The sequence below is a fragment of the Phalacrocorax carbo genome, chromosome 1 (genome assembly GCF_963921805.1).
Source record: "Phalacrocorax carbo chromosome 1, bPhaCar2.1, whole genome shotgun sequence".
NCBI classification, from domain to species: Eukaryota; Metazoa; Chordata; class Aves; order Suliformes; family Phalacrocoracidae; genus Phalacrocorax; species Phalacrocorax carbo.
The window spans coordinates 68,458,691-68,484,242 of record NC_087513.1 but is presented as its reverse complement, the minus strand read 5'-3'; the positions used below and the strand labels follow the sequence as shown (position 1 = coordinate 68,484,242).

The following is a 25,552-nucleotide window of genomic DNA, read 5'->3' as shown; positions in this document are numbered from 1 at the left end:
CATTTGTTTTGTGCAATATTTTCACCATTATTTGATGCAAGTAAAATATAGATCTATAAATATACCACTCTGACTCAAGTCCTATTTCAAGTATGATTGCGGAGTCCAGGATGGTAAAGGGAGAAGTTCCCCTGAGAGGGAGGTTGGGGAGAGGTTTGGATCCAGCAGGCAGAGTCTAGTCCTGGCTTGCTGGGAATGTGGAACAGGAATAACACGCATAAGGAGTCTGCAGTGCACCAGTTCTGCCTTTCAGAGTGGGCTATGGTTGCAGCAGATGGGATGGTTAGAGTGGCTATACAGTGCATGGGGGAAGAGTCCTTCCTCTTCACATCTTGCCAGCCCCCCTCCTCCTCCTCCTCCTCCTCTTCACTACAAGCAGTGTGCTTGGAGTGGGGGTACAATGTGTGCACACAGCTGTGAGTGGACTGCTTCTCCCAGTCCTTCTTTCAGGGCAGCCTGGTCTTCTGCTTCCTGAAGAACATTCTCCTCTGCCCCATGCATCCCTGTGTCAAAGGGAAGTCATAATAAAACAGCCCAAAGCATCTTGTCTCTTTGCCTCTGGTGGCCCTGGGTAGGCCAGAAGGGATTTTGCCACTCCAGGCTTTGGTTAAAGACTTGTCATTGTGTTCCTGTGGGTCAGTACAACCACCTGTCTGGGACCAGAGCGTGCATCGCTTCCACAGGGATCCAGCAGCAGCGAGCGGGAGGGTTGTGAGATGTCCGAAGGCATTGGGATCCAGCTGGAGCAAGGTGAAGAGGTAACGTGCCCTGGCAGGGTCCACCTGCAGTGCATGCTGGGCTCTGAACACAAGTTGCTAGTGAAACACCCTGCAAAGCTGGGCTGGCTGCCAGCTTGTTTCCTGATGGCAGGGATCACACCATCCACAGGCACTGCGGATGCACGACCTTCGATGTCATCTTCCTCACCCAGGAATACCCACTGTGACGGGTTAGAGCAGGTTACCATGGCAATGTGCACTCTCCCCTGGAGACAGCATTTTATCCCACTTCCAGTGATACAAAATGAGTCCTTATGTTGAGTTCCTTTCTTTCTTTTACCTCTCACTTCCCTCCCCCCCTCCCCCCCCCCCCCCCCCCGTAAGGTCAGAAAGAGCTAAGACTAATAGGAGGCACTGCAGTCTGAGGGCTTTAAAATCTGGTTGGGGGATGTCACCCTACGTGACAGTGGCAGTGTGCAGAGTTGTGTGGGTGGGCACACTCCTGTGTAGCTGTGGATGGCAGTGAACACAGCAGTGATGGTGAGGGGGGCATATGTGGGCTGTGCTGTGTACGGTGTTGGCCCCTTCCTGGGCTCTTCCACCTGTGCCACGCTATGGTTCAGGTTTCAGCCTTCACCTCAAGACCCTCCAGAATTGTGCCCCCTCTCTTCAGTTGCCCTTGCTGCAAAACCCTACTCCATACACTGTGCGTGCCCCTCTGCCAGCCATGCCAGCTCATGGGTTGTGCATCATCTTCTCCCGCCACCTTCCCTTTGGCTCATGCTACTCCTCAGCATGGTTTACACTGCTGAGGCTGGTAAGCCACCTCCTCCTCTGGTCTTTCCTGATGACCCATTTCTGGTCTGCCAATCAAACATTTCTAAATGGAGGCTTCATATCCTTACCCTTTCCATTTATCATAGAAAGCATAAAACAGATAACAAGAACACACCTTTTTTTGTGTGTGTGTGCGCTGTGTACTCATTTCCACAGACTCATGCTGTAAAGTTAATAACTTTGCCTCTCTCTATTCAATCCTGCCTGTTTCTACTGGCTCTGCACTATGGCCGAGATGATGTTGTTAGCTCCTCAGTGACAGGGTGCATGTATTTTGTCTGAAGCAGAAGGTGCTATGCACTGTTATGATGAGAGTAAGGTGAAGTGGCTGAATGTATTCATGGCTGCATGCAGAGGGCAGATCAGCATGGGCATATGTGTCTCTGCATGCACAGGTGGGGTGCCTGGACGTCTGGAGTTGGGGCTGACTGTGTGTGTGTGTTTGGATCAGAATGCGTCAGTAAGCATGTGTGTGTACAGGAGGATGGCTCTATATCTGTGCACCTATAATGAATGACGTATGTGTGTCAGCTCACAGATTTGGACTTGGCCAGGAGCAAAAAGAGGAACGCTATGGTCTCTGGCAGCATGTTAGAATAATACAGGTATCTTTCCATCTTTAAAAGTGAGAAGAGAAATCTGCCCCTGACTGTTGTCATCGCCTAGGGACGTTCCCTCCCTTCGTGATGTGCTCTCGGCAGCACTGACTTGTAGGGTGGGCAGCAACTTACTGTCACACAACAGCAGTGACCCTAACAGTGAGGCATGGCCACTTCTGGTGGCCCGTTCCTCACACCAGCTTTCACAGAGCTGCTCTCTCTGTTTGCAGAGAGCTCTTGACAGGATACAGGACAACTCAGGACTGAAGCTGAGAGGATGACACAGGTTCCCAAAAGGTGCCGGCTGCCTCCACAGCAGGCATGTGAGGGAAGCTCTGTGCAAGGGCATGAGGCACAGCAAGCACTCGAGGTCTGACTCTACTTTATTTGTCTGGGAGGGCCCAAGGGTGAAAGGGCATAAAATGGGCCTCGGGCAGAGGAACAGAAATCAAGCCAGGTGCCCTGACCCCCCCCAAAAGCATGTTGCACTACTTGGGTGAGTGGAGCAATAGCACAGTCTGTCTGTCTGGGAAGATGCATTTTGGGAGGACCCCATGCTTGACTGCTCTCAGGTACCTTTGTTCATTGCTGTCCCTTCCTTCCTAGAAGAGTTTCATGCCACAGAAGAGATTTGTTTTTGCTCTTCATGTTCACCTTCTGTGTCACCCATGAGTGGCTGCCTCTTCTTCAGCTCCCGGTGGTACTTGGCCATAAGGGAGGCATAGATGCAACCATAAGCAGCTGCCACCACCATCATGATGCAAACAATGCCGCAAACCACCCCTGCGATGATCACAGTACCAATAGCCCGGCGCACACTCACAGGCCTATATCGCTGTTTTTGAGGGCATCCCACACTGGGTTCCACTTCTGTTTCTGGGCCTGATTTAGATTTGGAAGGAGTTGGGTTTCCTTTAGTGCAGGGTGGACCGGTATTGTCCAGCACTGTAGAGCTGTTCTCATCATCCAGCTGGGAGCAGTAGTTAAACATCTCCATGGGCACCATTCGCATATCCTTCCCTTTCAGCTCCTTGGGCAGGGTACATGCCAGTTGGTCGATTTTCCCACCTGTCCCAATAGAGATAATAGGAGTGAACCACAGCTTCATCCCAGTACAGTGACAGCAGAGCTAGATCCTCAGGTGGGGTAAGTTCCTATGACTCCGTTCACACCTTCAAAGGATTTACCCTACAGAAGTCAGGCATAACAGCATTGCGGTTACCAAGCGGGGAACTGCTTTATTATAGCAGTCGGGCTATAAAATCCAGTCCCTCATGTGTGAATGCATTGCTGACTAGAGAGGGTACTCAGAGACCTTCTCCCATCCCCAAAAGGCAGCCATGATCTAGTGCAAGATGTTTCTGGAGCTTAAGGATGACACTGAAGTCAGGAGGTACTGCAGACCGCCATATCCTGCCAGATCCACAGTGCATGTCAAAGGTGGAGGGAGGGAGTACACATCCCCAGGCAGAAGCACACACAATATCCTTTAAAATTATTGTTTTGTATAACTTGGAGACATTTTGCATGCCTTAGCCCTCCACAGCTGGAACATCTTCAACCATGGCAAATGGCTGGGTTGCTTCTGCCTAGGTTGGATATGACAGTAGAGTCATGGTGCATGATATCTGCACAGATACCTTTCAGGCCAAGACATGAAAGCCCTCTGAAGCTCTCTATTAAGTCAGCCTCATACTGTTTAGTGAGTATGTAAGTGTTAGTAGAACCATTTTAGAAAAGGAGAAATTAAAGCAAAAAGCTAGGACCAGGCTGTGTCTTCTCAAAATAACAACAGACACACAGTCCCATCTTCTAACAACTAATCCATCCCCCCTCTGTGAAAATAGTGACAGATGTTGAAACAAATGCTGAGCGAGTTTGGGCAATTTCTTTGGAAGGGGAAAAAACACAAAATTAACTCTGTGTGCTTTCCATCGACTCTGTGATATGAGAGTCAAGAAAGAAAACAAAGCAAAACAAAAAAAAAGAGAAAAGTGGCACTCATATGCTTGTTTGATTCCGCTCACACAAATGCATATTTCAGACTGCAGTTTAGCCATAGGCGTAGATAATCTCTCTGTAGCATGGCTGTGATCAGCAGGGATGTGACAGCTGACTGTTGGTATCTGCATGATTTGAAACCCTTTCCAAGTCATCGGCTCCAACAACAGAAGGTCAGGCCTTCAATCGTTGTTCCTCTAAAATGTGCCATCTTTCTTTGAGTCGCAGCTCCTCAAAGTATGTCACCCCATCAGCATTCATGCTAAGTGATACGTACCTTTCCAGCCTTCTATATTTCAAGGAAAAGCTGGAAATACAAACTTGTCAAAAACTGCTTGTTTTGAAATTATGATTTTATACCCAGTCTGACTTGGGGCCTGGCTTGTTAATTTGGGCTTAGTTTGGGTTTGCCAATATTAGTTGCAGTATTTTCCTAAGTGGCACTGTTTCCTATGGTTCTTTTTTTGAAAGCAAACCTGATGGTTTACAGACAAATCTGGCTTTTGCTTCTGCTGGCTTAAGGAAGAGAATGGGATGGTTATTTTCAAGCATGAAAAGCATTTCTCTTCTTTAGGCAGAAAGAGGGGAATTCATAATCCTAAAATTTTTATGTTATTTGAAGAAAGTTCTTTCCTCTCTCTCAAAAAAAGTGATCTTTCAGGTTGGAAACAAAATAAGGAAATAGATCTGGGGACTTCTCAGCCTAGCAGTGTTGCTATATGAAGATGCAGTGGCACTAAACTCTCTTAGCATTGTAGCATGGTCCTCATGCTCCTTGGCTAAGATCTGGCATTTGAGTCAGCCTGACCTGACAGATGTATCTGCCCATGCTTCTTCCATGCCTGTCTTTGTCTGCCTTTCCATGGAAAACCAGTGCTTTTGCCCTTGGCTCCTGCTGCACGAGCACCTACCTCTGTAGGAGAACCACTCCATCCAGTGCTTGAAGTCTCGGAGGTTGCAGTCGCATTCCCAGGGGTTATCCCCAACTTGGAGTTGCTGCAGGCTGGTTAGCGGTTCGAAGGTCACCCTGTCCAGGCTCTGTAGGCGATTGGACCTGAGAGAGAGGGATCGGAGAGCAGGCAGGTCGTCAAAGATGCCTGAGGGTATCTGGGCCAGGCCATTGATGGAGAGATCCAGCTGGCGCAGGAGGGCCGTGTGTTGTAGCAGGTCCTTGTCCAAGGCCCGGATGCTGTTGTTCCTCAGCTGGAGCTCCGTGAGGTTCCCCAGGTCGCTGAAGATGTTCTGAGGGAGCTGGTCTAAGAAGTTGTTGGATAGATCCAGCCTCTGTAGGGCAGAGAGGTTGGAAAACACTGCTCCTGGCAGGATGCTGAGTTTGTTGTTGAGAAAGAGGAAGGTCCTGGTGTTTGTAGGGATGTCTGAGGGGATGGAAGAGAGGCCCAAGCCACTGCAGTCCACTTCCAGTTTGCCACTGTTACACTTGCAGGAGGAAGGGCAAGCAAAGAAGGACTCGGCAGCACATAGCGACAGCCAACAGCCAAGCACTGGTAGGTGAAAAGCAGGGGAGAGAGAGTGCATGTATTAGAGCAGTGCTTTCCCATCCTCACCCACTGCCACCTTGAGCACAACCACAGCTACAATATGACCCTCACAGCAGGATTCTTCTCTGCAACACCCTGCAGTATAATGAGCTTCCTCACAGATGCATCCCTTTGCTGCTGGCCTGCTCCCTGGCAGCACGATTTTCCCCTTAGCCTTTTTCTCATGAGCAAGCAAGTAAATATCCTTCCAGTTTCACAGAGAAGTAAGAACAGTGCATCCCAGAGGACTTTGCTGCCAGATACTAGAGCACTGGAACCTGTCAGAGGAGAATGGAGCAGAGAGCGGTGGGACGTGTCACCTCTGATAAAGGACAGCTCTTTCTAAACAGTCAGGGTTGAGAGAGAAGGGAATGGTATATATTTAAGCAGCTCTGTTTTTTCAGAAATAGACATGTTATTGAAAACCTTGTAAGAAAAATTAAAACAAAACAACCTACATCTCAGCCGTGCTCCTGCAGTTTGAATCCTAATCTTTGTGATAGATCAGACTCAGGTCTAAATTAGGCTCTGAATCAGGGTATCATTTGCTCTCCATATCCACAGTGTGTTGTGTAGGCCTTGTGGCAAGAGACTTTTTTATGAATTAGATTACATTACAAAAGGATGACCAAGAAAGCTATTAAAAAACAGCAAGGAGACCCTAAACCACTGGGCACCTGCTAGTGGCCATTGCTCCCAAAATAGTTTCTGAATCCTACAGCAATACCCCCACAAGCATCTCCTCTGACCAAAATTGCAGTGGAGATCAGGAAGAAAATTGCAGATAGGTAGTTGAAGAAAGGGGTGTTAGGAAAGAGATTAGCCCATACCCCCCTTTCTCCTGCAGTGTCTCAAAGATAAGGTTGGACAATCCACAAATGAGCATTTTTAGGGCTGTCATGGATCACCATTACAGACATGGGTCCAGATCCTGTGAGTGGTGTCAAGGCACTAGTTGCCAACCCTCCCTGGGAGCCAGTGACTTTTTAAAATCTCATTTCTATGGCAAAGAAGCATCAGCAAAAGGAAAGTAAGCTTTGTGCCTCCTGTCATTAAAGGAGTGGGAGTTATGTTTAAGCAGACTATGTAAAACATTTGCATCCTTCATCTTAATTCCTTTTGTGGAACTGAGAATAATTTCTTCAATGTGGGAAGCAAATTCAGCTCCCTCGCTGTTTTGTAAGGTGACAAGTTTGAGCATTTGACTAAAACCGAAGCAGGTTTGTCTCTGTGTCATGCCCTGTCCTCTCCATTTCTCACATTTCTTCAGAGAAGGCAGTCACTTGGAGTTGGTAGAGTCTTTTTAGGGGTGGATGCCTTTATTGTGTTGCTTTTCTTTCCTGGACTTGAAACCAGAATCTTCTGTCCTGTTTTCTTCTGAAGAACCAACAAGCACGTGTTTTGTTTCTTAACCCCAAGGAAATTGTGAAGACAGCATTGGAGAGGGAGCTTGTGGAGGCCCATGCTTATGGAGAAGCTCCACCTGGAACAGCTCTGCAGTCAGCCATGCTCTTCCTCTCTTCCCTGGCAGCACTCTCTCTAGAGTTTAGTCTGCCCCATAGCCCATTTTTTTCATATTGACTTGGTTTATGTCAGTGGTGCTGCCTTCATACTCAAACCCTGTCATCCTGTGTCAGGTCTTTTTGTGTTCCCAGCAATCCTTGTGAAAATGGGTAGATTTCTGGACTGGCAGCCTAAGGAGACTCCACAGCTTGGATCCTAAGCTATATGACTTTATTAAGGACCAAGGAATAAGTGTTCAGAGAAAGTGTCTCTGCTCTTTTTTATTTCATCCATCTTTCACAATTCCTTCAAGAATTTTTTTTCTGTCATACAGTTGAGATCACAGGTGCACACCAGTCCAGGCCATGCAAATCTGCGCCCTCCTTTAATTATAATTATGGATCCTTATGGTGAAATACAGGAGAGATCTTTACCCTGAATATGTCTGTGCTTTCTTATCATGCAAAGGTTGGGGTCACCAGCAGAGATTGCCATGAAAGCGGATCATAGACTGGCGCAGTGCAGATACTGCCTGGCTGGCTGATATTTAATTCCATTCAGAATACATAGTGCTCTTGTTGTAGGGAGAAAATTAAAAGAATGGGAGCTAGAGTGGGGAAGGGAAAGAGCTGTGAGTCACTCAAGTGACCCCGTCTTTTCCTGGATGCTTAACAAAAGTACAGTATTAATAATAGATTGACAGCTGTGATAATGAGATAACACTTAGCTGCTTTGTACACCAAGAAAGGCAAGCGCAGACTGTGTGTAATGCTATACAGGTGGCATTCTGTTCAGGGCTTATCTCTCAAAATACCTACCTGCCACCAGCCCCAACTGGGCAGCTGTGGGGTTCCACCAGTATGTATGCTGGCGGTGGCTGGTAAGAACAAAGCCTCAGGCAGCTGGCTGTGGTTATGTTCAGGAACTGGATTTATGCCAAGTTTCTGCAGCCATGTAGGATGTGCCAAAAATGTCTTGTTGTTACCCATATATTGCTTTGTGCTCTTGGAAATATTTTACTAAAATCATAGAGAGGAGAAGACCTGATTTCATTTTCAGTCCTTACAAGAGATGTACCCACTATGATGTGAGATGAGACCAAGGAATTCGTCACACTGATTAGGATGCAGCTTTACAGGGAATAGAGGTAGAGAGGCAACAGAAGAAACTGTAAGCTGTCTTCCAGCCCTACAGAAGGATGAGTAGTATGTGGTTTTGTGTTAGGGGAAGATGAAGTTACTTTGTGGGGTGTTTGGTGACTCTAGTAGGTGGCAGAAAGCTGATCCAGGAATATCCGATTAAGTCAAGACTCAGTAGCATTCATTGTAAATAATTTATACAGCAGTCTAGTCTGTGAGGATGGATTACAAAGATGCCTGTTTTCTGGAAAAGGAAATCATTCCCCCAGCTTCTTACGGTGGTACCCCTACATTTGATCAGGAGGACAAGAACAAGGGAAACCACAGACCCAGTTGGCTCCCTGGGCATTCAGTAGTGATGGACACTCTCCAGGTGTTCCCTTTTCTCTGCTGCAGTCCTCAGATGTTTCTCTGAAGTGCAGGTACATACCCTGAAGCCCCACATCACCCTAGCAGTGTCTGCTCTGCACTCAGGGATACTGTAGCAGATGCCCTGGTCCACTGGGAAGGTGCACAGGCTGAACTTTTACAATTTAATTTAAAAGAGATCATCTTTATTTACTCCTTGATTTTCACTGTGTGGCAGTGCCCAGTAGGATAATTCTGTATTTGCATCCTGCATTCCCTTCTAAAATCTGTCATGACTTCTGCCATGAAGAGCTAGGAGCCTTGCTTAGCAGCCTACGTATAAACCCCTACCACAGAGAGGAGTCTGCATCTTACAGCATGCTTATCTGAGAAATGTTCAGAGTGGATCTTTGTGCGGTGGTATCTATCTCGCTGTTTCTCACCTGCCAGGCCCACTGGAATTCAGAAGCAATCATCACTCACTGTCCCACTTTAAGCCCATCTTCAGCTTTAGAGTCTCGCTCTCCCTCCCAGCTAGCCTGGCCTCTAAAGGAATCAGGAATTAGTTCAAACATCTCCATTCTTAGCTGTCCCTCTCCCCTATTCTTAACCCTGATGTGACCTATTTTCTTTCCACTCCCTTGACAGACAGGATCATCATACTCAGTACCTGAGTAGGCATTACTTACGACAAGCCTCTTGCCACCTCATGAGGAACCTGCTCCTCCACCGGTGGCCAGCAGTTGTAGGCAGCATTGTTGTCTTCTCCAGCGTGTCTTCACATCCACCAGCCAGCCTGGCACACAGCCCCAAAAGGAGGAGGAGTGACCTTGTAGCTTGCCTGCCAGGCCCTGGAGGGGAAGAGCAGAGCAGAGTGGGTGGGATTCAGTTCCCTGGGCACAGGGCATGGGGCTGTGCTCGGTGTCATCCTTTCCCCTCCCCAACTAGAGTTTTGCCTTTGAGGCATCAGCTCTGTTTTTGAGGAGAGATGGAGGATATTTTAGAAAGCATAGCATGATGAAGGTGCAACATTAATTCACTTTGAACCTTGCAGTGCAGAAATAAGGCCTGATTCACCTAAGTGCCAAAGAGACAAGCCCATGCTTGAAGAGCCTGCTACGGTAGCTACATTAGCCTCATGCTCAAGGTTAACCTGATGAATTGCTGAGGTGACCCTGCCAGGGCAGCAGACTCCAGCTCATTCCCTTTCACTGCCACACAGGCTGCTACCACCTGTGCATCCTCTCCCTGATGCACGCTGAGGCTCACTGAGATCTGGACACCAGCGGCTGCCAAGCCGCTTCTCTCCTCCTCCCCATATTCCCCACTAGTGCTTCCTTTCTGTTTTAAGGTAAAATGGATGTGGTGCCTAGAGTGGGGCTGAGGAGAGCACAGCTTCAGCTTGGGGATTTCACACTGCAGCAACTGCAGGAGCTGAAGAGCGAGCAAGCCTCGGAGGAGAAGGGAGGACCTGGGGCGGGGGAGACTGAGTGGGAGTGTTGAAGAGAGAGGAATTACATCTTAATTAGAAGAAGGAAAAATGCTCAGTCTAATTAGAAACCCAAAGAACATAAACTCTCCCCTGACAATAAGTGACTGACAACAGGTTCTTCCTTCCTTCCTGCTTCCCTTTTGGATACAGGCAAGCACGAAAAGAGGAAACACCATGGACCCTCCTGTGTCCCCCTGCTTGCTCTCTGATGTGCCGCCCACAGGCACAGCAGCAGTTAGATGGACACATTTCAACCAGGGTACAGAAATAAACCATGCTCCCTCCTCTCTGAGGGGCTCTGACAACATCCACAGCCCTTATTTTAGCTGGGCGCTGCACTCCCACTGGGACACTCTCCCCACACACATGCCAGCTGCTCCCCCTCCCCCAGGCTCCCATGACTGATTGATTTTATACAGCAGTGTAAACCACCAGGAAATATTTAAATTAGCATCTTGGTGAGAAAGACAAGCAGGTTCGATGCCTGGACTAGTACATTTTGCTAGGCTATTTAGACCATTTACCCAAATGCCAATACACCAAGTAGATTAATAACTCTCACAGCACTGAAACCAATCCAACCTTCACCTGGTGCAGCCCCCCCCACTCCCCAAACCGAGCTGGAGCCCCTTCCCTGCAGTCCCCGCCAAAGGAGAAGCTGCAACAAATAGCTGTCCCCATTCAGTGCTTGCGCTTGCCCTGGCTGAGAAGGAGACTTTCAGCCTCCACCATATCAATGTTTCTGTCCTAAATGCCACCCCTGAAGTCTCCTGTCCTCAGCTGTCAGAGTGGACAAGGAGGATGAAAAGACGCAAGCACTTACCTGGAGGGGCTCTGCCCACAGCCACTTCTACCCGACTCCCTTGGCACTGCCCAATTACAGTCTCTTCCTTCCCTCTCCCTCCTTGACTTTCACTCCCCGGCAGCAGGCTTTCGGTGTGCTCTATTTAACTCCCTACAGCACAGGAATAAATGGCAGAGTTAAGCTGACAGCCACGGAGCCTTATCTGCCTGCTGGATAGCGGGAGTCAATCAGCTCCAAATCCCATTGCCGAACGATTGCATCCTTGCTCTCAGCATCAGGGGCTGCCTGCCATGCTCTGTCTTTCCCTCTTCCCCACCTTCACTCCATCTAACTTTGTCAGGGTTATAGATAGCTCTGTTCCTTGCGCTCTTGCCTTTTGGCTCTGTTTTGTAACACCCCATCTGTATCAGCTGGCTCGGCTCCAATCAGGGGGGCTAAGCTTTAAAAAAAAAAAGAAACCAACAAACCAGCTTCCTTGGGTGCTTCGTGACACGGCTTCCCTCTGTGGTCTCCCCTCAGCCCAGGCCCCCAGCTCAGGCTGTGGGCTAGTGTATCCCCCACCCCGCTTGCTGCTCAGTGCAATTCAGCCACACCATCCCCAGGTGACAGCGGGGCGCTGGAGCAGGACTAGCATACCCAGGTGTGTGGACAGTTACAGGGTCAGGGTTTCTACCCCCAGGTCCTTCTGATCTGCCAGGGCAAATCCAGCTCTTGCACTGGTTTCTGGTACCTCACGGGCGCCTCTTCCTCTCAGGCAGCACCAAGGCTTAAGCACAGAGTGCAGGGTAGGAGGAGCAGCCGTGTATAAATAAGCCCTTTCCCTATGTTTAGAATTTATTACAGTGCATAGTGATTAACACCTGTTCAGGCTTTAATGCTGTCTCCTGCACTGCAACACGCACAAAGATGGAGGTGCCTTGATAAACCCAAGATTATTAAAAGCATGTCACATAAACACAGCACTCCCCACCCCATAGGTAGCAGCCACCCTTTGTGCACTCATACACATTTCTAAGACTTAAAAGCAGCTATCTGCATGCACTTATGCAGAGATAGTTGCCAATCTGGCTTACATTTACAAATGTGTGCAGAGTTGGGCTTGCACACATACTGGGGACTCTTCTGTGACCCATATTTATCATCATCCATGTCTTGCACAAAACTGCCTGCTTCTCCAAGCGTAACATATGCTCAGGTGGCAGAGCCGTAGATGTGGAATAGGTAGAGGTTCCTGACTGCTGAAGTGAAATGGCCAATGAGCTTCTGCATTTATACCTTGAAGTACTATGTTTATGGAGAAATTTTAATTTCAAGGATCTGGAAAGAAGCAGTTTCTCCCACACATTTATTGCCCATAAGCATGTTAGATCCTTAGTGATTAATATTCTGCATCCAGGAGAGAGCAAGGAGGCAGAGAGGATTTTTGAGAGTTTCTTTTATAAAGGTTTTCTCTGATTTGTCTTGAATTCTGACTTAATTAGCTTGTTTTACTGCGGTGCAAGAGATGCCTTCTGCTCTGCAGAGCACCAGGCCAGCTGCACTCACTGCCAACACAGCACTGGGAATCCCACAGTCTTGGGGCAACTGGCACCTGCCCATACCTCAAGGCTCTCCAGAGCACCAGAGAATCTGTCTGGCTGCTTTCAGCCTGACAGCCAGGGACTTTTCCAGCAGCTAGGACTCTGCCAGACCTACAAGTGCCCCCCATACACCCCCAGCCCAAGAGGAGAGGCACTGGGCCCTCTGTTCTGAACTAGTGTGGCATTGCCTGGGTTTGGGGGCTCAAGGCTGATCAGCATTGCTGGAGCTCTGAATGCTCTGAAATCACCCAAGGGCTCTACAAACCAGGAATTAGTCTTTCTTCCAGGCTTACTAGATGGCTCCTTCTCCCTGGAGCAACATGTCAGCTGAATGCCCTGTGATCCATGGGACATGGTGTCCAGAACTTTCTTCCACATGCTTGGAGTTGAGTCTCTTTTCCAGATTCTGGAGAAATGAACAGAGTAGCCTGTGGGGCTGGTGATGGCCTTTTCTTCTTGCCGTTTGATATAGGACAGAAAGACAACTTTTTTAGCTTCAGCTCAAAGCAACAGAATGAAATCATCCATTTCTGGCCCATGGGCTCCAGTGGCCAAAAATACACTGAGCTGAAGTGCCACTTGGACATTTGGCCTGCTGTCAGACTCTAGAGGACTCTCTAATGAGGATTCCCCTAATTAGCTTGAACAGGGAACTTTACTGCTGGGGGAGGATGCTGAAGAGATTGTAATGGCTCTGCAGCACTTGCCAGGGCATAAAAGTTACAGCAGGCACTATCACTGTCTTGTGCTTCCCTTCTCCCTGCACAGACACCAGTAACGTTTGCAGTATCACTCTAAACCCTTAGCTTTCATAAGTCAGGTCCCAAGGAGCATACTGTGAGGGTGAGGGGGGTTTCAGCATCCACATACTGTTTTAGTAACACTTCACAATTCTGTGACACCTTCTATCCAAAGCTTTCCATCTGCTTTATGAATGGCTCTTACCATGGTTGTAGGTGTTGTTATTTGTATTTCATGACCCCTAGAAGTAAGGCTGAGGTTGTAGCCAGTAGTGCCTCTGCTCTAGGTAGGTGGATGAAGTTATCCCATTTTCCAGACAGGGACACTGAGGCCGGAGGGACAGGTGACTGTGTCACTAGGATGAGTTGCAGTCAGAAACAGAGCCCAGCAACCTCTGATTGTCTTTCATAGTCCTTTGCACTAACCCATGGATCATGGCTCAGGGATCAGACTCCGTTAACAGCCTGGCTTACGAGCACTGGCAGGGCATGTGGGTGACCTATATTACAAAGGGTAGGTAACAGAGGCTGCAACAGATGCCAGCGATAAATTACCAGGAAGTACTCACTGACATTCATCCTTCCCCCACACTCTCCTTGACAAGTGATGGCAACGTTCCTTTCCCCTTTCCAATGCTGAATTGCTTTAGCCTTTATCAGAAAAGCAACAGGGTGAGGGAGGGCGTGGAGGACACCTTAAGGAGATTATCTTTTTCTCCTCCCCTTTCCTTGTTGCTTTTAGGACTCCCATCACCCATAATGTAGGGGGACAGTGGTACCCCAGGGTTCAGTGATTAAAGCACGTTGTTCTATGTTTGTCCCTTCATCATCCCTTGGGGGAGAAGGGTTGGTACACATTGGGCAGGGGAACATGGCAGCCATGGGCTCTGATTACCCAATAACAGTACAGGCTGGAGGATGAAGAGATTGAGAGCAGCCCTGCAGAGAAGGGCTTGGGGATACTGGTGAATGAAAAGCTGTGCATAAGCCAACAATATGCGCTCGCAACCCAGAAGGCCAACCATAACCTGGGCTGCATCAAAAGCAGCATGGCCAGCAGTTCGAGGGAGGTGATTCTGCCCCTCTAACTCCACTCTGATGAGACCCCACCTGGAGTACTGTGTCCAGCTCTGGAGCCCCCAACACAGCAAGGACATGGACCTGTTGGAGCGGGTCCAGAGGAGGGCCACAAAAATGATCCAAGGGCTGGAACACCTCTCCCATGAAGACAGGCTGAGTGAGCTGGGGTTGTTCAGCCTGGAGAAGAGAAGGCTGCAGGGAGACCTCATTGTAGCCTTCCAGTACTTAAAGGGGGACTATAAAAAGGATGGGGGCAACCTCTTTAGCAAGGCCTGATGTGACAGGACAAGGGGTGATGGTTTTAAACTAAAGGAGGGTACATTTAGACTGGGTATAAGGAAGAAATTTTTTACAATGGGGGTGGTGAAACACTGGTACAGGTTGCCCAGAGAGGTGGTAGATGCCCCATCCCCAGAAACGTTCAAGGTGAGGTTGGACGGGGCTCTGAGCAACCTGATCTAGTCGAAGATGTCCCTGCTCACTGCAGGGGTGTTGGTCTAGATAACCTCTAAAGGTCCCTTCCAACCCAAACTATTCTATGATTACAGCAACTGGAAGCCCATGAAGTGGCTGATGACTTCTAGTGGGGAATCGTGCTCCTGACAGTACCACAAGTGGGTTTAGATAGCATGGAGACGGTGCCTATTCTTTGTCCCCCAACAGACCTAGGTTAGTCGAGCAAATTATTGACCACAAGAGGTCACCTTGTCTCTGCAGCAGCTCCTCGTTTCTTGTCTGGACAAAAGCACCCAGAGGTGGCAGCCAGGCTCAGCAGCACTGTAGAAACATACGGGGTGTGTCACTGCCCTGGTGAGCTTCAAAGCTAAATATCTGGGGGCTTCATTGCCAGCATTTTCTGATTTATTAACACGTGTTCAAGGTTCATTAGTGTTGTGCTGTCGCAATCAATGGAAAGCACATTTTAAATTCACACTAGAATCCCAGGTGCAGAAGAAATGGTGTCATCTGACTTGCAGTGATCAATCACAGATAAGTAAAACACCTCACACAGAAAGTAGTAAAGCAAGTAGAAAGCGTGCAGAACTCACTCAGTATTGTAAGGGACTCTGCCACATTCCTGACTTGGTGTGAAAAAAAGTCCTCGCCCTATTCTTTGGGATGTGAAGTGTTCAAAAAGCTTCTGGTCTTTGCAAGGACAATGCTAGACACCTCTGAAATGCAAATGTGATTGGTGTTAAAAAATGTTTTCTCCCCAAGTTCCTCCAAGAAGGATCGACTTTATCCACTTTTTATGGAGAGGTAAAATATGAGAGGTAAAAATGGCTGCTGAGTTTGGTTGGCTGAAATTTCAGCTGCCCAGCTCTTGCTACCTCACCATGAGCCCACATCAGTTCCCCATTCAAGATTTTCAAAGCTGCCAAGTGCTGTGCTTGCACTGGATCACTTGGGCTTGTAAATGCTGTCCTGTCCTGCAGAGATGATTTGTAGGGCTTATCAGTTACACAGAATAAAAGAGTTTTGGCTGGGCTTTCCCAAGGTTTCCTGATGGGTCTGTGGCAATATCAGGAGAGAAGTTAGTTTACTTGATTCCTCATCCTGTACCTTAACCAGAACACATTGTCTGCATCCCAGGTCTCCCTGACCAATGCACAAAAACAGGACCAGGAGATGCTGGAGGGGCTGGAAATGCCAAGGGCATCAGGCCTTCTTGAACCCTCTGAGAAAGCACAGAGCATCCAAAGGGGAGCCAGGGTGGGTAGCACTGATGGGAAAGACCCAGATGTCTGTGAAGTGGGATTCCTTGGGAGGCTGTGGAAGCAGGTGGGGAGACTGGGATATCCAACATGGGAGTGACAGGAAAGTCCCAGCACAGCGAGAGTGTGGCATATGGAGGAGGCCCAGAGCAGCAGCAGAAGGAGAGCTGAGGGGGCAGTTGACAGGAAGAAATCCAGCCGTGTGTGTGCCAGTATCTTCTCCGAGTATTATTGAACGCGACAGACCACGTGCAAGTTTCCTCCGTGCAAAACGGAGGCAGCTGAGAAGGGAAGTGGGTTAGGGAGTGGGAGTGGGGCTCAGAGGAGGGACACGTGAGCTGGCTACCCAGTTTCCTCCTCTTTTTCTTGCCACTGAGTGATGTTTTTGCTCTTCTCACACTGTTGGCAAAAATTGGTAACCGAGTGAGATGTGGAGGGGGCCTCTACATGAAGACTGAGATAACATTTTCTGATCCAGCCGGGAACAGTTGGCTGTGGGTGGCGGCTTGTCACCAGCCCTGCCAATTCTAATCCAGATCCCAGTTTTTCTGTTTCTCTCCGCTGTGGAATGAAGAGCCTTCTCTACAACTTTAATTTCCTGCAGGGGTTAATCCCGTGGTCAGTAGCAGCTCTAGCCCTTAATCGCAGAATCACACAGAATCACAGAATGGCAGGGGTTGGAAGGGACCTCTGGAGATCATCTCATCCAACCCCCCTGCTTGAGCAGGTACCCTTAGAGCAGTGTGCACAGGACTGCATCCAGGAGGGTTTTGAATGTCTCCAGGGAAGGAGACTCCACATTTCTGGGCACCCTGTTCCACTGCTCTGTCACCCTCACAGTAAAGAAGCTTTTCCTCATATTCAGGTGGAACGTCCTGTGTTCCAGCTCATACCCGTTGCCCCTTGTCCTGTCATTGGGCACCGCTGAAAAGAGTCTGGCCCCATCCTTTTGGCACCCACCCTTTAGATACTTAAAAGGATTGATAAGATCCCCCCCCCCCTTGGTCTTCTCTCCAGGCTGAACAAACCCAGGTCTCTCAGCCTTTGCTCATAAGAGAGATGCTCCAGTCTCCTTATCATCTTCATAGCTCTCCGCTGGACTATCTCCAGCAGTTCCCTGTCTTTCTCAAACTGGGGAGCCCAGAACTGGACGCAGCACTCCAAATGTGGCCTCATTAGGGTGCAGTAGAGCGGGAGGATAACCTTTCTCAATCTGCTGGCCACACTCTCTTTAATGCAGCCCAGGACACTGTTGGCCTTCTAGGCCACAAGGGCACATTGCTGGCTCATGGTCAGCTTGCTGTCCACCAGCACTCCCAGGTCCTTCTCAGCAGAGCTGCTTTCCAGTAGGTCAACCCCCAACCTGTACTGGTGCAGTGTGCTTGCACTCAGCCCCTTGACAGAAGGACTGCAGCTGCTCCCAACCCAGCAGGTCTGAGGGAGGGACCCTTCTGCTCCCAGCTCCTCCTCTGCACCCTGCGAGCATCTTCCACCTTGCTGGCATTTAAAGTGCTGCTCCCCAACTTCCTGCCAAGCCTACCCCAGGGAGGTTGTATGGGTGGCACACCCGAGGGAGAGGGTCCAGGCAGAGAAAGCAGCTTGATGGGAGGATCTGGTCCTGTGGTCCTCATCCTCTTCCCCACCCCACGCAGGTATTTTCTGCACTTCTTAGCTGGGTGGTGCTCCAGATCCCAAAGTAATCTCTTTCTTGTTTTTATTTGGGTGGTGTTCAAGAAAGGTATCTATGGGCCCACATTTGTGAAGGATTGTCTGAGGGCTCAGAATTCTTGAGATGACCCAGTACCTTCCCTGGGTCTCTTATTAGAGGCAAAGGATGCAGCAGATCCATAACAGGGAAGGTGCCAACCTGTCTGAGATGAGAGATACATTTACATCCACAGAGTAGTAGATGGAGGTGCATCAATTTAGCAACAAGGTAGGAAAATATAAGGGTTTTTATCAATATAAGCTCTTGGTTCACAGTTCTGTCCCTGGAGTGCTAGGCCAGATGTCTGTCGAACCAGACTGACAAAGCAAGGGGCTTCCAGATCAATACCAAGAAACCCCTGTTATATCTTATGGGGGTCAAGGCATTTCAGCCATAAGGCTTTCTCCTTGTGCTTCCTCATTCCTAGAATCAGGTGAGCTTCTGCAAGCCTGGGTGATCCTGTGCACACGAAGTGCCCCACACCTGCTTATTTGCCACCATTCATTTCTGCATTAGCCTAGACTGGTTTTGCTTTTTTTTTTATAGTCTGTATTCTGAAATACACCAGGACCCCAGGATCACTAGTCTTCCTACTGCTTGAGTCTTGTTACCTTTGCTTCTGGTGGAGAAGGCAACATGATGGAGAACTGCTACCATCTAAGCTGCTGAGTGAAAGAGTCCCTCCCCCTCTTCCTCACCAAGCACCCTGGCTTCCCTTCCCTGGCTGCCAGCCTCTCAGAATCAGACCACCGGCTGCAAGGGTAGTGGCTTGCCACTTCGGCAGTAGGAGCAGGAAGAGGGAGAGGAGGTACAAAACACAGTGGGATGAGGAAAGAACTTCACTACCATATCACTTCACAAGCCTGTGCCCCAGATGTGGTCACAGGGGCAGGGATCATCCATGCATGTGCAGCAGTGGGGCAGAGCACAAGAAGCCAGCAGTAAAAATCCTCTCTGCTCTTATCATAAGGGGATCAGTGACCCAGCACGCACACAGCTCCTGGCAAACCTCCCAAGGAAAGGCTGGCTCTCATTGTTCTCACACGATGCATTTATACTGAACTCTGAAGGAGACCTTTTTCTGCCTTAGTGAGTTGTATAGATCTGTTTCACTTAGTTGCCACTGTGGCATGAGGTTGGCGGTGCTGCCTGTTAGAGAGAGCTCTTCTTCCCCTTCCCCATGGCCACATCACCTTCCCAGAGCATCCAAGAGGGGTGACCCCACAAAGTCCACACAAACTGCATGGGGTTCAGGCTGCTGCCTGCAGCTCCAGGGGTGCCTGAGGATCTCTGGGACACACTTAAACAAGTATTTACAAACTGAGAACATTGCCCATTGCTCAACAAGATGTGACAGCTCTCACAACCCAGAGCTCCAGACAGGATCCTTGGATGCATCTGGGCTAGCACACGCGTCACAGCCCCATGCTGCAGAGCTTGCTGAAGCTGGGGAAGGCCTTAAAATTTGCTGTGACTTTACTTTTCTGGAGGGTTTTCAGCCGCAGAAAAGATACGTGCGTGGCAACATTCACATCCCATCAAAATGACTAGATGCAAGTGATATGGAGAGCAGGGCCCACCTTCAGGCCCTCTGCCCCCACACAGGTATCTCAGAGCAGAATCGCAGCAGCAGCATGCCCCGCTATGGGGAGCACCAGGAGCAGTGAGCCTCACCAGGAGTGGAAGGAGAGCCCAAGTGATGAGTGCTAAGGCAAGTTGCCACTAATAGCTCCTCTCCAGACTCTGAATGTGGGCCTACTTTTTTATTCCTCGTGTGAGGGCATGGTCCACGGGGAAGGAAGCTTCCCAGGTTCCCAGCCTCCTTGGGAGTGAGGAGGACCATGGTAGCAGGGCCTGTCTTCAAAGTAACAGCCTTTGCTTGCAGTCAGTCATGAAGTTCAGACTTGTATGGCCCTGTTGTAAATTTAGGTCTCAATCCTTCCTGTGATAGGTGTGAGGCGTTGCAGTGTATAAATAATAGCAAGTCTTTTGTTTTCCCATTCATAAAAAAAAGAATCAATAAAGTGTCATTTTCATCTTTTTAAAAAATTGACATATGATAAAATATGCCATTTGGCTTGCAAAGCCAAGCACTTAAATGTGAGTTAGTACCCTCACAACCTTAATTCAGCCACTTGCATACATGCATTACAACAAAACCTTTGCTTATCCAAGGAAGTACTATTTCTTTTTTACACAGGACCCTATCCCATACTCAGTGCAAAGGACACACGATACTCAAGCTAACAATAAGGATGTTGTAATAAATAAGGCTATTTTTATATGGTCAGCATTAAATATTAAACCACAGGTTTGGCAGGCGGCCACAGTCTGTACGTTCCTAATTTTGCGGGTACCCAACACGAGACCCTAGGGGCCATTTTGCAGAACTGCTGAGCGCTCACAGCTGTTTTCCAAAATGCTGGCAGCTTAGCCAGTAAACTGGTACAGTCTTGAGGACTCAGTGGCACTGAGAGCCAAGAGGCCCCAGGCTCCAGTCCTGCACCTGCTGCTCCTTCCCTGTGTGGCTAAAGGGGAACTCTCTTTTCCCTTCAAAAGCAAGGAAAATAACCACTCTCTCTTGCCTCATCAGGAGCATAAATTCTCTGTCATCAGCTACAAGGCAACTGTAGCAGTGAACATCTTCAGAACACCACAAGACAATGAATAATGATGTATTGCCTGCAGGGCTTGGATGGCAGGCAGTAAATAAATAAAAAAGGCACACACTTTGCAGTACCAAAAAAAAATAACAGCCCCCTGCTTCACTCCCTGAGCACCATGTAGCTGGTGCTCTGAATGAGGCAGCTTATGAAAAGGCAGTGTGTGATCCTACCAGTCAGGACTGCAACGCAGTGCAGATGGCACGGTGCCCCGAATGCCGACATTTCCTAACTTTCAACCGCTTGTTTTTGCAATTCTGAATAAAAACGTATTTCATGTAATCCCACCACTCACAGGTGAAGCAACTTTTTCTTCCATCTCTCCAGCCTGGAATTGAACTGGTTTATAGAAAAAAAAATTTCTTCTTGCTATTAGGATGCCCTCAGCCACGCAAAGCATTTTTGTGAGCCAGCACTTTGGTAAAGCCACAGCAGGAATAAGGTATGTGTCACAAGGTATTTCCATGCAGTAGGGACAGAAACAGCCAAGGACTCCAACTCCAGCTCCTTCCCACTGAGAACTGGAGTGTGTGTCATGGTGTAGCACTCTGGGGCATTACCCAGCTGGCAGGAGTGTCCCAGTATGGTCATTTGAATTATGGCTTGAGTCACCCAGGGCTGAGACAGATGTCAGGCAGTGTAAGCAGCTGCATGTAACCAAACATGGCAAGTGACAGAAACTGCTTGGTCTCTGTTTCGAATCAGCAACAGGCAAGTGCTGAAGAGTCACCAAAGAACTGCCCAGAAATGCTCTTCCACAGGCTTGAGCCTGTCCCTGTCCTGTTCCATGCACAGCTCCAACCTCTGCCACTCCCTGCATCCTCCAATCCAGGTATCCTCGACGACCCTATGCTGCTGCTGGCCCTCCCTGCCACACTGAGCTGCTGCTCTGCCTTCATCAGGCTTCTGTGGGGCTGAAGACCCTAGAAAATCCTTTCTGCATCAGGCTTAGAAAAGCCAGAGGAAGGGCAGAAAGCTGGAGTAGGTCATGAAGATATCTGAGCTGGGAGTGCACCTTGCTAGCATGTGGCATTCACTTTGCTGGAGGCAAGGGTAAAGCTATGATCTGGTATAAAAATTACATAAGAGGGCTTCCCCCCTTTCTCATTGCAAACAGCCCCTTTGCTCAGGATTTACCATAATTCCTCCAAGTAGGAAAGACACACTAACAGAGAATACACTGATGTCTGACAGAGAGACAACTCCCGCAAGCCTTTTGCTCATGTGGAATAATTCCCTTGCAAATGTTGTTTGCCCACAGCAGTTAGAGGAAGACCCACCCCCAACAGACCCAGGCAACAAAGCTCAGAAAAAAAATGGACTGCAATTCTGGAAAGGCACCCTCTCCTCCTCACTGCTAGAAATGTCTCATGCTTTGTGACAAGTCCCTGTGTCCCCCTGTCTTTTAAGGGTTTCCTTCTTTAAACCTTGCAGTAGCAGCTGCTCCAGTCCTTCCCCAAATTAGATCTTCATTTCTCCCTTCATCCTTGGGTGGCAGATCAGGCACCAGCAGCAGAGCAGTGCTGTTCCCTGCTCACTACCGTTGCCATCAGGGATGTGCTGGACGTGGCACATTCAAGCTACCTGATGGTCCACATGGCAGGCCTGGGGCCTGGCTTGGTCATGACTTGGCTGGCGCAACATCTCCAAACATTCTCTCTCCCCAAACAGGGAGAGTTCCAATTTTACTTGTCTCTCTTAATTAGCATGAGATGCAGTGGCAGTAATAAACTGGGCAGGCAGCGGGAGAAGGGGGGCAGAATACCCTGAGTGGGATGTATGTTGTGCACGTGTCTGTGCATGTGTATATATGCATACACACATACACACACACTAACGCTCACATATATACCCCCATCTATAGGCAGCTTCACATCAGCTCATTCAGGACCTTATTCTCTCCCTTTCCTCCCTGGCAGGGCTGGAATAGGCTGTGAAGTTTCTCTTTGCTGTGTTTCACCCCCACCCTCAGTGCTGTGCCTTCTGCCGAAAAGTTCAGAAATCACAGGCTCAGCTGGCAGGGATGCTGGCAGCAACCTGGGACATATTTTTGGCTCTACTTGTGACGTGGCATCCTTCACTTCATGCCCTGTGGTCTGTGAGCTTTGTGTGTAGAACTGTACACAAATACATACACACATACATATACACACCCTTCACCCTAAAGCCTGCTTACCGAATGCTGGACCTGTCTGGTTTTGGTCATCGCTTCTCCATTTTAGATTGTTCTTACAAAGACAGCTGAGACCAAAATGATAGCCAGCAAAGCCACCACGGGTCAGGTGCATGGCAGCTTGCATGCTGGCCCCTCTCCGCAGCCCTGAGGAGGGGCAAAAGCCAGGGCTCACCAGGAGCTGCCTGGTACCCAGTGAACACAGCACCAAGTGCTCAGCCTCAAAGCTGCACCTGAGCTGCCCGTGCTGCAGCGAAAGATGCTGATGCCATTCACAGCTGGGACAAGTTGCTCCCAGCTGCCTGCACTGAAACTGGACTGGAACCAGTACCAGCAGCCTCTGCGGCAGGGTTGTCGTTCTGCCCTATCGGGAAGATCGCTGCCCGTCAGCCTCACACAACCGGGACTTCTCCGCCGTGCTGTCTGGCAGACAGCGCTGCCCCCAACCACCACTCTCCTCCCCAGGGAAGCTGGTTCCTGGGGGGCAGCCCCACTGATCTCGCATAGGGGAGAGGGAAATGCAAAAGAGAGATGTCTTCACTTACCTCTCTCAGGCTGGGATGGACCCTCCTGTGAGAACGGCAGCTCTTCCAGTGAAGCTGGTACAATCCCAAAGCAAATCCAGCATAAAGTCCCTCTGTTCTCGGCCGGGCTTTCAGTGGACCCTAGTCGGCAGGACCCCCTCCTAGCCAGCCACTCGCCCTGCACAGAGGGCAGAGGAGCCACACAGCGAGATGGCAGCGTGGGAAAGGGACTGTAATTCTCCGTAAATGATAAATAGGGGGAGAGGGAAAGACAGAGAGAAGCGGGAGAGGGAGCGACTGCACGCGGCAAAGTGACAGCTGGGGGTACATCTGCGATGGCAGCAGCACACGCACAGGAGCGCGCACAGACAGTGCAGAGGAGTCACCCCGCCAGGCAGGCAGGATCTGCTCCGAAACACCCAGAGGAAGGAGGTCGGGAGGTTTTCATTTCTCTCAACCCATCCCGGAGAAAGGGCTGTTGCTGTCAGTCCCTCTCTCTCCCTCCTCCCCCCCTTGCCACCATCCGTCTCCGGGTGCTGGGAGCTGAAGGGCTTGAGGAGGGGTGAGGAGATGCCAGAGCAGGGGGAGCTCCCCGCAGCCCCTCGGGAGGCAGACTGGTCAGGCACAGGTTATGAGAGGAGGCACCGAGCCGAACGCCTCCTCCCCTCCCTCCATCCCTCCCCGCCTGGTATGGCTGATGACAATAAACCCAGAGAGAAAGGCATGAGAAAGAGAAGGGATGAGCCCTGGGTTTTGTATAGGGGTGAGGCAAAAGGCTGCAGCAAAGAGGATGCAGCAGGGGAGAAACCAGAGGGCTTGGGAGCAAGGCACCCCCTTCCTGCTGGTGCTCCAGAGGTGCTGGGGGGAGGCAGTGCTTCCAACAGAGAGACTTAACCTAGAGGTGCCTGCATCAGGCTGGCCGCATCCTGCCCAGCCACAGCGGGCATCCCCAGAGGCTGAGTACACGGGCTGCTGTAATGATTCCCTGCTTGGATGCAGCACAACAAGGTGTCTGCTTCCTTGGGGATTAGGGCAAAACTTGAGTACTGGTAGGGGTAGTGAGGACGAGGGAAATGGGTGAAAGAAAGGAGCATTCACAGATATAGTTTTCTCCCCTGGATTTGGTGTGCAGCAGGGAAAGAGTGCTCAGCCCGTACGTCCAGCACAAGTGTCAGGTGCCATTACACCCACACCATGCAGAAGCATCCCCTGCGCTCCCTGACACAGCCTGCTGGTCCAGGGGTGCGGCAAGCACCTGAACCCAACCCACTGCCTCTGTCAGGCTTCCCTATGTGCTCTCCTGCGGGCTCTTGCAGCATGTACCCCACCAAAATCAGACCCTTCGCCTGCCTTCTTCCAGTTTGCTGAGGACCTCAGTAGCCCTGCTTGCAAGAACTCCTGTTGTGCTGATTCACTTGAACTGCCTCTTGTCTGGTCCAGTAGCATAGGCAGGCTGCCCTTGGTTTGGGCTTTTTGTTCTTTTAAACTTGTCTGGAAGTTATTTTTTAAGTCAAATTTTTAGTGGACTTCAAGTAAAATTTTGAGTGGGGCAGCTCCACTGCTGGCTCGAGAGGGAAAATGAGAATATTTCAGAAATAAGGAGTGCAAATGGACAATATGGACACGGCTGCCCTGCTGCTCTGGCACCTTCTGTCATTGGAATCATGGGTTTTATTTAACCGTTGGACTGGCTGCCATGAAAACAGGTTGTGAATGGCAACGTACATCTTGATAAGCAGTCTACAGGTTGCAGTCTTGTGACTCTTTGTTACACCTTCTTGTTATGCAGCAGGCCTGAGAATTAAATGTTGGGGAAAGCTCCTTATGAGAACAGCATATGGAAAATCAAAGAGAGAAGCCAGGGAAGGCAGAGAGAATGAGAGACAAGCAGAGGATGAGCTAATGAGGCAGACATGCTCAATGGAGGAAAGAACAGGTGTAGGGGAAGGCTCTTATCTCCACGGTGAATAGCAGCACACGACTCTGGAGAAAGCCAGCTGCAGCCATGCAAGGTGTGCAGCATTGCTTGTCCTTGTGTTTTATTTCACTGCTGGGATGCTACAGTTGCACAGGCCGCTTGCATGTTAGTGGGAATAAAACTATTAGCCGCAGTGTCTCCGAGGTCTCCATGGTTGTTGCTGTGCTGCACACCAGGGCCACTCATCATTTCACGGACCTCAGATCTTCCCGCTCCTGCAGCATACTCTTTGCCACCAGAGTAAAAAGAGTCATTAATGATCAGTTATACTTTGGAACAAGCAGAGAGGGGTTAATTCCAGTTTTCTCCCTCTCACCTGAGCTGTAGCATCATCCCTACCTCAGACTGAACCACTGCTTTCCTCCTTTCTCCCCAGCCTCACCAGCAGCCTGAAGGCACCTGGCTGACTA

At 49.5% G+C, this 25,552-nt stretch overlaps 2 protein-coding genes across 3 annotated transcripts in view; one reads left to right on the top strand and one right to left on the bottom strand.

Annotated features, from left to right (window-relative positions):
* Window positions 1–25,552, top strand: part of CACNA2D4 (calcium voltage-gated channel auxiliary subunit alpha2delta 4) — a 132,927-nt gene that overhangs the window by 77,680 nt on the left and 29,695 nt on the right. The gene's annotated exons all lie outside the window — the stretch shown is intronic.
* LRTM2 (leucine rich repeats and transmembrane domains 2) lies at window positions 1,100–23,786 on the bottom strand. 2 transcript variants are annotated; one of them, XM_064458495.1, is made up of 4 exons: window positions 23,186–23,786; window positions 9,374–9,535; window positions 5,068–5,658; window positions 1,100–3,223 (listed from the first exon to the last, which is right to left on the bottom strand). In XM_064458495.1, the coding sequence occupies exons 2-4, from the start codon at window positions 9,438–9,440 to the stop codon at window positions 2,769–2,771; spliced, it is 1,113 nt and encodes a 370-aa protein (XP_064314565.1). In that variant the 5' UTR covers window positions 9,441–9,535; window positions 23,186–23,786; the 3' UTR covers window positions 1,100–2,768. The 2 variants fall into 2 exon arrangements, with proteins under 2 accessions (XP_064314565.1, XP_009505777.1); XM_009507482.2 differs by lacking the exon at window positions 23,186–23,786 and adding an exon at window positions 11,000–11,335.